The following is a 14,205-nucleotide window of genomic DNA, read 5'->3' as shown; positions in this document are numbered from 1 at the left end:
GGGACCTGGAATTATTTCAATAGGGATCAAAATGGTTGCCATGGAAAGCGTGATTGTGGAGAGCTCAATAAATTCTCCTGAAGCTCATATTTTCAATGGTTAACATTTGCAAATAAAACCACACACACAAAAAAACCTGTGCCTCAGCAGAAACTTCAAAGATCTCACATACGCTCTCATTCCTCCATAAATATAAATAAATATAATTATTCATGGATTTCACAGGTACACTGGAGTTTATAAAGTCCATCTGACTTAAGGACATACAACCTATCAATGAAGGAACGCATGTAAAACATCCCTTATTATCAAACCATGTCACATTCCTTCTATTCGATGGCACTTATTGGACTGCAGATTCCATAATCCTTCCCTGAGTCCCTTCTGCATTTAATTCAGTTCAGTCTTAAGTAGTTAAAGAAACTGTTTTCAGTGGCAACTAATAACTACTGACCTACAGTGACACTGCCCTACAATAGGCTTGTCAGGCCTGAAAAACTTGTACCAAAGAAGCTGATTAGGACTTCAAGAGGTTTGTAGCAAGAATCAATGGCTAGTCTGTACTAATGCTGCGGTTGCGGCACAGAAATGATAAAAGTGGAACACCATTAGTTATGCCTCATTAAGCTCCACAGCCCTCCTAAAAAGAAATTTGTTTAGCCTGTCCAAAATCTAATGCAGTTTTAAGCTCTCTGTGTTCAATTTCATAGTATCTCAAAAGCTTCAATAAGATAAAGGCCAAAGAACCAAGAACGGTACCAAAGCACCAACAGTAAAGTTAATTTTGAAGTCCGAGTTTTAATGGGAAGTGTTTTTGCCTTCTTTTTTTTTAATACACAGTACTTGAGCCTTTTAGAGGATGAACACCACATAGTGTACTCACAAAATGTAAATAAATCATGGACATTAATTAACTTTAAAAACCCTGCTGTACAGCATGATTCTGAAAAATTTAAACAACAAAGTTCAGAACAAAAAGGGGAAAAAAAAAACAACTTGTGAAGCCTGGCAGAACGAAGTACATCCTCCTGGCTGTCTTTTACAAAATTTCAATCCCTCCTGCCTTACCTTTGCGGTGTCTGTTGAAACAAGGGTGTAGGACCTCGCCAAGACTCCTGGGGTCTAAGATCTAGAGGGTAAAACAAAATGTTACAACAAAAAAAGAGCAAGTATACTTAAAGAACTGCGCTCCACTTATTCTTACATGTGCCTGAGAACATGTTTTAAGAAGTCAAACAGAAAAGCTCAAACTGGATATACTAACAAAGACATTTCACCAAGTCATTGGTTACTACTGCTGATTTCCATAAAGCTCTTGTGTCCATCAGTGCAAATTTAGTATTAAGGCAATTATTTTGGTTTTTTTTTTTACTATGTCTAGTAAGAATGAATTTTAACTGCTAGAACTAGCATTTGTTAGTGCTTGGGACACTTCACAGGTATCTTCTCTTGAATTTTTAAAAATGCAAACCTGTATCTGTTACCGTAACAGCTGGAGACTTCATTTAATGTTTACATTTCACCTCTACAGTATATGAAAAAATATAGATACTTTTACAGACACACGTACAGCTGTGTCATCATCACAACACCCCGTGTCTGTGAGCAACAAGTATTGAAGACTCAAAATATGTGCAAGTTTTCCTCTGACTAGGCTAAGTTATTCTATAAAGCAAACTAAAAGAACGAGCATGTAATGAAGTGAACAGTTCCACTTTATTCGTGTTTAATACACACATATATACAGGGGGTGTGGGGAAGAGAGAGAGAGTTCTATTTAGGATATATTTAAAGATAACAAAAATATATTTAAAAATTAACCTAGACAACAATAACATAGTAATAAAAATCTATTACTGATCTCTCTGATAATGTAACCAGACTGAATTAAACCTTTTTGGGTAAAAACTTGGCCACAGACCTAGCACTGCAGTTAGAAGAAGCCGCAGTGGATAAAAAGACCACCCACTTTTCAATTGTTTGTTCTACCCAAACTAACTCTTTACAAAGATGCAGCAGTAACAACATTGCTTTAACAGGACATGCAATTAAACGGTTGTTGTTCTTCTAAATAAACTGGTCGGTAAACAGGATAAAAGAAACAGCTAATCAATAGCTCCCCAGTCAGTCCACAACACTCAGATTGTGCATCAATCAAAAGCTTCAGTTTCAGTGACACCTTTGATTATTTTCAATGGTGTTTAAGTGTGACCTAATTTCGACAGCTGGTTCCAGAAGTTGTCTAATGGATGTACTGCGATGGGACAGTAATGCCCTGTTAAACTGCCAGTATTCAAGTACACTAAAGCTCTCAATAATTTGAAAGAAAAAGGGGTGTGGGTGTGTGTGTAAAAAAAAAAAAAAAAATGGACAGAGGAAAAATCTGTGCCTCTCCTAACTGTGGCTGGATTGTCTGCAGGCTGTAATGATCTGACCTGGACAGAAACCATTCACGGCAGCACTTGAGCGCACAGGGGAGGGCGCGGGCAGCGCCCATTGATGATAACACCATTTTGTCAGGGGAAATAAATTCTGATCCCCAGCAGCTCCCCTGTTTCTGCCTGGGCCTCCTCCGGGCAGAGCTAATCCAGCCCACCCAGCTCAGGGGTACATGCTGTATTTCACTTCTTTATTAAACATTACATGTATACACACACCCCAACCCATCCATACACCTCTCTTTTCATACACACACACCCCGTTACCAGGTGATGTTCATCAGCAGATATAATTGGTCATTTCCTATATACGGTAACCAAACCAGTCTAAAGCATCACAAGGACTAAAGACGGACACGTGGCACTCTTACTGCTCAGCCTGCGAATGACCAGGACTTTTACATACATAAACAGGCTGTACTAACATGCTGCTTCAAGTGATGCTCCGTTTGCTTTTGAATACAAGATTAGTGCAACACAAGAAAACCCAGGCCCATATTGCTGTCTTCAGTTAACTTTGAGGGCAACAAGTGATTAAGACAACATTAAACTGAAGCTGAAAAATTAGAAAGTACAAAGATGATATTGCTAAAAAAACCAAACACGCACATTTGGTAAAGAATGTCACTATTTTAAATCAAAAAATATCCTAAGACTACTTTATTTCTAATAATTTAAAGTTGCACAAATACCAGTACCACATGCAATACAGAAGAACTGAGTTCTGCTACAAATGTTTTCAGACGCACAAAACCCCTTCTATCTGTAGTTACTAACTCCAGCAGCTCTTTCCCCAGCATCCCCAGAACAAGGGCTAGGTTTTGGCTCTGTCACTGCAACCAGACCTGCAGGTCTCCTAGGCTTGGCTCAGTTCTCCTTTTGCTTGCTGGGTGACAAAAACTTCCAGAAAAACACCTATACTCCAGGAAGGACAATGACTGTGTTTCCCCCACCCTCCTCCTCTCTGCAGGCTGAGCTAGGCAAGACCCCCAAGTATCCAGACAATTATCCAGACTAACAGAGTCTCTCCCTCCCTGACCTTCCCTGGTCAGAACATCACATTTTAATTGAAGTTTATTATCACATTTTCCATTCTGCTGCCAGGGTCAAATGGTGCTCTAGTGAGAAACCCTGCGAGATGATGCTGGTCTTGCCCTGGTACGGTGTTTCTCATTCATACAGGCCCCTGCTTAAGGGCTAGTTAAAAACATCTATCCCATTTAATCACTTTCTTTCCATCTGAAAAAGAAAGGACCCTGCTCTCCTGCTGTAACCACATCTTTTTGTAGCTCTAGGGAACAGTTTATGAAAGAGTTTAATGAAATCATCATAAAACATTTAGAGCCACCTTATTACTATTCCTTTGTGTGGCCCTGACAGAGAGCAATCTTTGAGAGAAAAAGCTTGGAGAAGTGAATTACACTTCAAAAAGGTACAAAATGGGAGAAGAAATGACAATTAATATTTTCTTTAGTCTTCAAAACTTAGGCATTTCCTAGAGCTATAAGGCCAAATAAACTGCCTTCTCTAGCAGCTCCTCAAGTAACAATTTATCTAATCAGCGTGGCAATCAAAGATGAGATTTTGTGTTTACTGATTGCACTAATCAAAATCACTTTTCAAATGCAGCTAATTGACAAGTTTACTGACTGAAATGAAAATCATAGATCAGATATCCTGTGCTGCAGAGACCAAATATGCCATTCATAGAGTATAGCCAAACCACACTTGACTCCCCAAGTTATCAGCACAGACAATTATTCATCAACTGAAAATTGGCACATCAAAGTCAAATCAGAGAACAACAGTAAGGAACACCCACAGCAGGCTCTTGAGGAAGAGATAGCACTCTGGCTGACCGCATTGCCCTTCTAATTTTACTTCATCATACATATAAAAACATAATACACAAAATGAAAAGTTGCTCTGCATCAATCCCATAAAATGTGGGAATTTTAACCACACCAGCTCTAGTTTTTCAGGAAAGCGTGGGTTCCAGATGCTTCCCAATCCAATTATGTCACAACATATAGCTCATGCCACAACACATAGCTGCTCTCTCACAATTATATATAGCTGATGAATGTGACTCTGACATAAGAGATAACCTGCCCTGTTAAGAAAGCTCTGCATATGCCTTCCCATTCTTTCTGTTTTTTTAGTTGAAGGTACCTGTGCTTTGACAGACATTTGTGCTTAAACTGAAGGGGGTGACTGCAAAAGGCAAGAAAACAGCTGTGATGTCAGACCTAGGAACACCTTTTGGTACCCCTAGACAGAATGCCATCTGGGTGACATTGGCCCACATGCTTAATTCTGAACACAGATTTCCATCGGAGCAAATGCACTGTCCACACAGACTGTTCCTGTTCAACAAGAGGACTGCCACCTACAGCAAAGCTGCTGACACTTTCATCTTCACAGGTTTGCTTAATACTAGACCCACACAATCCATAATCCAGGATGTGTTATGGTGTCGGGGTATGGTCTGATTTGTAAAAGCATCCTTCAGCGTGAATGTCTGAAAGACTCATCTCAGAATGAGTCAGCAGAAATTTTGGACCACGACACTTGAAAGTATTCCTCTTACAAGGGTTTAAGCAAGTCTGACTCTACCTGGCAGAAGAGGAGTTAAGATGCACATGGTTCACTTGACACTGATAGTTGCAGGTGGCGTGGGCTGGGTCCTGACCCACCAGCCAGGCAGCAGGATACATTTCTGGGACTGCTAGGAAGCAAGCTGTTTTAATCTGCGCCCGTCCCACTGACTGGGACACCAACTGTTCTCACACCCTGGTTAAATAATGAGGCACTGAAAGAAAGACAATCTCCAAATACTAAGTCAACTGCTGCTGTAATGAGTTGTAAAGACTTGACACTGTAGTCAGTTTAAATCAGAAGTTAGAGTTTAAGACTTCTGTCCTAGGACAGTTTAGCATCATTAGTGTAAGAGGAGGAGAAACAACAAAATTAACTGACAAAGACTACATTTGCAGCATGTTGCACTGTGGTCTCCCATGAAAACAGAGAGTGGCAGGAACCAGCTTCCCTACTTCGGGATGAAGAGCCCCAGAGAGCAACAGCAGGCGCACAACCCCTTGCTTTGTGAAAAAGCCTTTGTACGATGACTGCCGGTGGCGCATGAGGCAACCGCACCACAACGGTGGCTGGAGGGACCAGCAGGTTGACCTGGCATCTCTTTTTGCTGCACAAACAGCACAGGATCAACCTCTACCTAATGGGGAAAGAAAGCAGCATCAAGGAAAGTGGCACAACGAAAGGGAAAAAAATCCCAAATCACCATCAAAACCAAAAAACCCACCCTGCTTTCAGATTTGCCCGGCACAACTGCAGAACAGCAACTAGGGATGCCTGAGGCAATTTGAGGGTGAGGAAGAGGCAGATGAGGGGAAGAAGGAATGCATGAAAGAAAGCCACCAGACGTTTTTTCTGAGGCCAATAGATGGACTGAGATTTCGTATCAATCGGTGGATTCAAGCCTCCTCAATCTGAAAAAATGATGACATTGGGGCATATTTGCATGTGAAGTGCTTGCCACACAACACAAGGTGCTCAGGTGCCATGAGGATGACAGCTTTTTAAGTACCTAACCAGCAAGATCAGCTCCATGTGAGGAAACCGCTTTGAAGTATTTTCCACAACATGTCAAGACTTGAGCTTCAGAAGACGCGAACAGCAGTATAGGGACTAGTGGGGTCATGAATACTTTCTCCAAAACCACACAGACTTTCTCTTTTTGGAGATTCATGCAAAAATGCAATACCTGTCTGGTAGTGCTGCCTTCCCATTTCCCACACTCTTCTTTTTAGACTACACTTCTTGTTTGTTTAAAAAAAAACACTTGTTTTCCTTTAATCAAAGTTAATAGCTCCAAGCTCTCATATTCGATCCATCTCTCCACTTAAACCAATCTGATTCCTCACACAAGGAGGCTTCTGCACTCACTACTCAACTACACTTCACCTGCTTGGGACTGGACAAGATGTTTAACTCAGAGTGCCCATCAAAATTATTTACTGTTTCATGGGCAGCAGAAATACAAGTCATATATACAAAGGCTGACAGCCTCACTATGTAGTAATCTGGTCTTCTATATGTGACAAAATGTTATTCAAACTTTATCTGTGTCAGCTGTTTAAACTTCAAACACTTGCATAAATACAATATTGCAAGAATTCAGGTGAACAGTGAGAACTTCCTCCTTTAAAGCACTTTTTTAGGCAGTTTAGCCAAGTCTTCTCCTGTCTCAATCCCACCGTTACAGAAACATAGCTCCTGATCACAGGTGAAGAGACAGAACTCCGAACTAGCGCTCTTTTTGGGAGCCATTCGCACACGTAATTCCTTCCCAGGATGAAGAACTCCACTTTGGGTCACACAGTATTTACCTTACCCACTTCCACTGACCCACTTGTTCACCAAGCCAACAGCAGTGGCATCCCTGCCCTCCACCTCCTGTCAGAAGTTGCAACACCTGCTGCAGGCAGGAGAAGCCAATACAGGACTGTGAAATGGCAATTTCGGTTCAGTCTGGCATCTCAACACCACAGCTCTTCTGTCAGTCTTACAATCTCTGCTGATCTGCCACCATGCCTTGTGCATTAAATATTTTCTGTGGGCAGCATCCTCCTCTCATTGTTCTCTTCAGACACAAAGTACCAAGCTTCTTCTATGTCTGTTGATACTGGTGGTGTTGAGATTTAGCCACATACTGAATACATTCTGGATAGCAGACATTAGGACACCTTAGTAGACAAAGTGCTACCGGGCACAGTATTCAAAATGGGATCCCACTTACATTTACGTGGGATTTAAAATTACATTTTAGTACATTTCACTACAGTAGTTCCATAAAGGAAGAGCAATAGAAAAAAGCAACACAAGGTTGATGCAGATAGATGCCTGAATCTGTCTTTGTTTTTTATTTGTAACAGTGCAACAGACCAAAACAAAACTGTAGTATTTTTCAAGCTCCGAAATGCAGAAAGCAGAACTAACTTACTTGACAACAGTTTAGGAATCTGCTGCTGCCCACTCAGAAGTGGCCTGGCATACGGGTTCCCATAAGTTCCGAGAGGTACTGCATTGGCATACATTCCTGGCATCCCTCTTTCCCTTGGCATCGTATGGCTATTATGTGTAAGAAATGGAAAGGAAAAATAATAGGATGTTTTTATGAATGTCATCTTACAGCACAGCTGCTACCCAGCCCACCAAATGCCCCAGCTCTCTCCAGTGCATCAGTGGAGATGTGCACAAGCACGATGCAGTGACTCGCTTCCAGATCAGGGTCCCAGGCACACCACAAAGAAAGCACATGCTTTGTGAGCTGGTCCCAGAAAAATTTCTGGTTTCTATAGCAAGCCACAATAAGCAGAAATACACATACTTCCTGCAAACCGCTTAAAACTTCACATTCCCAAAGAAGTGAGAGTTGATAGAGATGCAGGATTTGCAAATATTGGTGTGTAAATGTCTGCCAGCTTTTTGCTGTTTTTTTCTTGTGCAGAACTACATTTGCATTAAGACTTGCTGCTTGTGGTGTCTGCCACCCTGGACAGCAATTTAATGAGACATCATATGTGATCAGTAACACAGCTATACTTTTTTTTATAACTATGCCATGGAAGAACAGATGATGGTTCACAAGTGCAGCACTGGAACAATTATGCTTTCCAACACATGAATGGGGGCAAGGGTGTAGCTTTTTCTCCTTACAGCTCCTCCAGAGCAGTAAGATGAAGAAGGTATTTTCCCTTCCTAAAGAGACACTCATGTTCAGTTGCTCATGGAGTTTAATTTTATACGCTGGTATTACAGTCTCCTTTAAACCATTCTCTTTTCTGGCTCCGAAAAACATAAGGCTCCTTGCACCCCCCAGTAAAGAAAAACATTTAATTTTATCTGTAATACATAACCCCAGCTCATTCTCTCATCCTGTGCTCAGAAGCATTCTCATACTACACTGCAGCACCTGAGAAAGTTACTTGGACTTTCAGAGAATTAATAAATAACAACTGTGGCAATGCCTTGAAAAGCAACAACCAGATTGTCTGGTGCTACACATGCCTCAAACAACAGTTTTTAAAACTTCATTTTTAAAAGCATAAGACTGTTATAAAGACAGGAATCTGTTTTAATTATTACTTGTGTGTAATATTCTCATTGTACCTTCTGTACTTCAAGTGAGTATACACCAAACAAGTTTAAAAAACCCAAAACAGCAGGAAAGCTAGTTAGAAATATTTAGTAGAAACACCTCACCCACACCCACCCCCCACATCAAGAAGAATGCAAGACATTACCCCGAAATTATTGTAATATACAGTTTTCATCAACACTGAATGTAAATATCACATGCAAAAGTTTCCAGCATGGAACACCAGCACCTAATCTCTGACAGCCAATCTCTACCCCTTTGTTTCCTTTTTTTTTTTTTTTTTTCTTTCTTAATTTAAAAAGCAATAAAAGACTAGAGTCATTTCAGGAAGGCAGTCAGTAACAACGCCTCCAGTCTTACCTTAAAGTTCTAAATGCCGACTGGTCTAAATGAACTGGTTTTCTGTCTCTGTTAAAGCCAAGCTGTGGTCTCCAAGGTCTGCCATCATTGTTGGTTTTTTCCCAGTCTCCTGGCTTCAGGACTGGAGCAGGCTTCCTTTAATATTAAGATAGTTCCAGAAATACTTTTCGGAGCAAATACTCAGGTGAATAAATGAAAATGGAATTATTTGAAAACTGACGAATGATACTTACTTTGCACCAGGTAACACTATAGCCTTGAAAACAAAGTCTTCATCAAATTGTGGATCTTTGAAAGAGATACTAGAAGAAAGTATTTGAGGATTAGGTTTACTTGATAACTCAGACAAACAAGGTGAAAAAGTAATTGCTGCTTTATTAAATGTGATGTACACAGCAGACAGGATTCAAGAACCCATGACTTAAATTGCAATGGGTATTCCCTGCATATAGATATACTGATTATATTGAACTTGGATGTCTTGATTATTTTCCACAGGGTGACCTTTTTCCTCCCCTGTATCAATAGCCAGTCCAAAAGAAAGTTTAATGTCTAGAAAACAGTTAGTCCTATGTATGGTAATGAAACTATCTTCTGCAGACGATTGAGTACAAATCCTCTAGTCAAAGCACTGATTGTACTTGATTAAGTTCAAAGGCTGCCATGACACAGACAGGCAGGATATCAGCTTGCTATGCAGTCTACTCAAAAGCGTACACAACTTAGAAGTGGGATTTCCTGGGCCAGGGAGTTTTTATCCCGAAAGGCAGCTTTGCAGTTGTATGCAGCTGTATGCATACAATGTATGCAGTTGTACGTGTGTATGCAGCACAAGAGATATACACCTATTTTCAGTGACATCTTGCAGACCTTGCATTTTCACCTGTCTAGTATTAGACAAACTAATAGTAAATAGTAATAGAGCAAAAAGCAGCTGAAAGCTTAGTTTCTGCTGGTATGATGCATTACAAAGCAGTTTGGGTTTGCTCCAGAAAAATTCACACTCCCAGCAGTTCCAACTCCCTGCTGTAAGTATCCAGGTCTCAGGTAGGTCCCACCAGGGACATGTTTGAAGTACATGGCACCAAAATGCTTCCTGTTCTCTCACTACCTACCATATGATACAGAAAAATGCTTGGGATGCTGAGAAAGAGAAAAAACAAGCAGCTAAGCAGAATAATCCACTCTTCCAGCTCAAACACATCTGTTTTTCAGCAGAGAATGAATGAGACTCAAAAGAAGGAGAATAATGATCCCTTGGAAAATTCAGCCAAAGTCACAAGAACTGAAGAGCAAAACCATGACTGCTCATACTATCTCAAAAGACAGGAAGAAAAATCCTTGCAACAGAGAAATGGACAGAAGCGTAGAACAATTCAAACCTCCTGACAGTGGCAGACAGAAAGCCAAAAACTACCTTTAACTCATTGCTCAAAGCAACTAAATCCTCATTTCAGAACATCCTTTCTACAGTATCCTGACAAGCCACAACTTGGCATTTCTTACTGCCTGTACATAGTTGTCCTACTTGAAGCAAGTTATGCCTCCTTGCCGGAAAAAATTATGCAGACAGATCACAAGTGATTTTCAGTGTCTCAAGTATCTTATGTGGCTCAAGAAGTGAAAGGTTACAGGCTCAAGCATTACATAGCTATTATACCATGCCAAATTAAGTGGGAACGACATACAACACACTAGATCTACAGAAATTTGCTGTCAAGTGCAAGAGCAATTAAAATCTTCTGTGACCACAAGATGCACTCTTGGAAACTCTGCATTGGTTTTATTCATTATGAAGTTCCTTATTATTCTCCCAAATACCACATTCAGGCAAGTTAGTATTACTCCTTTACTTCTTAAAGACACAAAGCTTATATTTTCAGGCATCCTATGGGAATTGCTAGGAATAAAAATGGGTCATAATCCAAGAGGCAAAAATCAAGAGCTGCAGGGCTGTCATTCAATATGCCATTCTGTCTCTGAGGTTTCACGCTCACTAACACTGGGGGTTTTTTAACTTAAAAGGCTTGCAAGTTCTGTAGATGTTCTTTGCTCGCCAAAGACCCAGAAGCCCCAACAGAGGGTGAGCAGAAAAGCAACAGCAGGTATTTCTGAGGGGATGAAACACACCTGGTTTGATGCATTGAGCAGCGACTATTTCGGACATCCCCATACGGCACGCCACTATGCACACTCTGACTAACCACCCTAACCTAAGCCCACTGGGTTACAACACAATAGCTTGGATTCAGCTCTCACAGAAAACCAGAAACGTTTAAAGTAAAAGCTTCAATTTTATTGAGATGGATTCTGTTGCAAAATCAACACCACAGAGCACGAGAATAAAAACTGCATTTTGCACACCATTGCATTAAAACCCAGTTTACTTACCTGACTGCAGAATTTTGTGCAAGATCACGCAGCATTGGAACAGGAGACTCCACTGTTCTGGTAAAGAGAAAAATCCCTGTCAAAATGTCATTTAACATATTTCTCACCATTTGCTCCACCTTCTCTGTTGCTACCACTCCTGTTTCTCTGTCAGCTAAGCCTGTGACACGTAAAAGGGATTTCAAAATTAACTTGCCTTTTCCCAAAATCAAATACTTCTATAAGCACTGGAATTGTTGAATCCTTATTTCTTAATGTCATTACTTTTGCAGCTGATCTGTGTGGATTCTCTAGTGTCTAAAAGTAGGTTCACACACTTCTCACTGCCCAGCAGCCAATTTACTTAGGACTAGTCTGCACCTTGGACACCTCCCTGTACTGCTAGGTGTTGATTATAACAAGTCAACAGGTTCTAAGAGGGCAGGAGAAGACCAGAAAGGCAAACATACATGCAGACACCATGAAGATGCAAACCTGCTTCACTAGGAAGAAAAAGGTTTTTAAGTAAAATAGAATACAATTCTAGCAGCTGTTTTACACAGCACCTAAAGAGTCTCCTTTCTAATTGAAATTTAATAGGCTGACACGCACTTGCATCTCAACTCTTTCCTTCCTTCCTCCAGAAAACTTTACCCCTTCAATTCAAGCAGACTAAAAACATGCTTAAGAAAATTATTCTGATCAATCCAAACCCAGATTTCTTTGTTCACCCTACTGTGCACAACTGTCACAGGCTCATGGTACACACAGAGGTCACAAACCGTACACATGTTGGCTGGATTTGATCCAAACCTTTTTAGCAGAGTAAGACTTATTTTGAAGAGGCAATATAAATGCCTGCTCATCTTCAAAGAATTCCTAGCAAACTACTTTCCTAGGTAAAAAACCCATCCATTTCTTACACCCTATCTAGCGAAGGCAAAGCCAGAAGAGTTTTCTTTTTCCTGCATTGCTATTCCCTCCAAGAACAGCTCTGACTTGCTCATATTCTCCACAAGCCATGACAAGAATAGAGAAATGTATATTAGTGAGTGTGACCTAGGATACATTATCTATCCAACAAAATCAGAGTGTTTGTGCATTTAATGCAAATGAGTTACTGAACACCTGCTTATGCCTCTAAGCAAGGTTAGATAAATGAATGCATATCCTACAATGCAAAGATGATACTGATAATTTCTCAAACTAAACGCATTATCTAGAAAACAAAAAATATTACCATTTTTTGTATGTGTAGCTGGTAACAGTCCCAAATTTAGTGCTAGAGCCCAAATGGAAACCAGCAAAATATAACTAATATATCTCTATCTGGATTTTTCTTTCATGCAATTAAGATTGGCATATAAAAAGCAGAGTTTTGGTTTGTTTGTTTTTTTTTTTTTGTTTTTTTTTTTTTTTTTTTTAAACAGCATGCACTATTGGAAGTTACATCAGACTGCATTAAATTAACATTCATAACACAAGCAAAGAGGCCAAAACAACATGGCCTTACTGAATAAGACTAATAGCAAACAGGACCTATATAATAAAAGTAGTAGTGATCAGTAAAGTTCAAACACTACTAAATACATAAGTCAGTCTTCCATAGATGAAATGACAAAAATTCATCAACAATTAAACACACACATTAGAGAACTTTAAAGATTTCTGATGCTGCCAAAAAAGCCTAGATCTGAAATAAAAAAAAAAACAATTTCAGAATTAAAAAGTTTCACTTTCTTGGATTTTTACATATGCTGATGATAACACCACCTACTATGAAACTTCGCAGAAAGCATGTTTAGCCTCAAAACTAAATACACTGCCTTGTCGAGAATTTGAAGTTTCTCGTTGTGGGCACAAAGATATTTTTATTTAAATGTAGATATAACTGAAGGAAATGTCCTTTAGCATCAAACAATCCATTCCAGAAACCATACTCACTGATCTGGAAGAACGGCATTTTCATTCAGTGTAAGCTTTCCCTGGATTCCATAGCACAACTCTGGGGGTATATCCACTGGCTACGGAAAAAAAAATATGTTTAAGCTGAAGCACTTTATTAGACCTCCACCCTCACCATTTACGCAATCCCTTAAGAACAAATACAACCTACCTCTGTATTTTTGGTCTTGTACTGTTCCACAATAAAGTCACAAAGTGGATGGTGTTTTCCAACAAAGAGAACATCACCACCAAGGCTATTTCTTCTGCCTAGAAAAGATGAAGACAATGGGGTAAGAGTTCAGAGCAAAGAGGGAAGGAAGGAATACAGAAGACCAGCACACCGTCCTGTTGACATCTCCACAAAAGGAAAGCTCCATTGTGATTTAGGAGAAAGCTCTGAACCCTCCTTCAGAGTGTTGGAAAGACAGTGTCTCTGCTCAGAACAGGATGTCTCTGGTCACAAGGGTAGCTGGCAGTCAGTAAATGGGAGTCTTGTCTTTAATGGGAGGAAAGCTGAATTTAGAAAGTGATGTTGAAAATACAGACAGGCTGGGCAAAAAAAACCCAAACCAAAACAAACCAAAAAAAAACCCCAAAAAAAGAAAAATGAAACCACCCCCTTGTGCTGCTCCATGCCCAAGCAGTTTACCTGCAAGAACCATCTATTATTTTTGTACAACAGAGAAAGTAGCACATATATTTGCCTATATAAACTGAACTTGAGGCTTCACATATAACCAGGCACAGCCAGCCTACTGGTCAGAACAGCCAATACACCTATCAAGTTTTACCAACTCTAACCTTGGAAACAGAGTTTATTCTTTTGATTGCCACATACTCATCTAACAAGGACTTTAGCAGCATATACTGGTAGAAGCTTTTTATACAATTAACCTGCCATCTAATTTT

At 40.0% G+C, this 14,205-nt stretch overlaps 1 protein-coding gene across 4 annotated transcripts in view; it reads right to left on the bottom strand.

Annotated features, from left to right (window-relative positions):
• Nucleotides 1-14,205, bottom strand: part of XRN2 (5'-3' exoribonuclease 2) — a 52,551-nt gene that overhangs the window by 10,242 nt on the left and 28,104 nt on the right. For 3 of the 4 annotated variants that reach the window (XM_037405481.1, XM_037405482.1, XM_037405484.1), the window contains 7 exons: nucleotides 13,466-13,563; nucleotides 13,294-13,373; nucleotides 11,371-11,427; nucleotides 9,213-9,281; nucleotides 8,980-9,114; nucleotides 7,462-7,589; nucleotides 1,069-1,129 (listed from right to left, as the gene is read on the bottom strand). In XM_037405481.1, the coding sequence (XP_037261378.1) occupies nucleotides 1,069-1,129; nucleotides 7,462-7,589; nucleotides 8,980-9,114; nucleotides 9,213-9,281; nucleotides 11,371-11,427; nucleotides 13,294-13,373; nucleotides 13,466-13,563 (628 nt within the window). The remainder of the gene's footprint in view (nucleotides 1-1,068; nucleotides 1,130-7,461; nucleotides 7,590-8,979; nucleotides 9,115-9,212; nucleotides 9,282-11,370; nucleotides 11,428-13,293; nucleotides 13,374-13,465; nucleotides 13,564-14,205) is intronic. The other variant, XM_037405483.1, reaches the window with a different exon arrangement.

Source organism: Falco rusticolus, chromosome 12 (genome assembly GCF_015220075.1).
Source record: "Falco rusticolus isolate bFalRus1 chromosome 12, bFalRus1.pri, whole genome shotgun sequence".
Lineage (NCBI taxonomy): Eukaryota > Metazoa > Chordata > Aves > Falconiformes > Falconidae > Falco > Falco rusticolus.
This window is presented reverse-complemented; position numbering and strand designations above follow the sequence as displayed.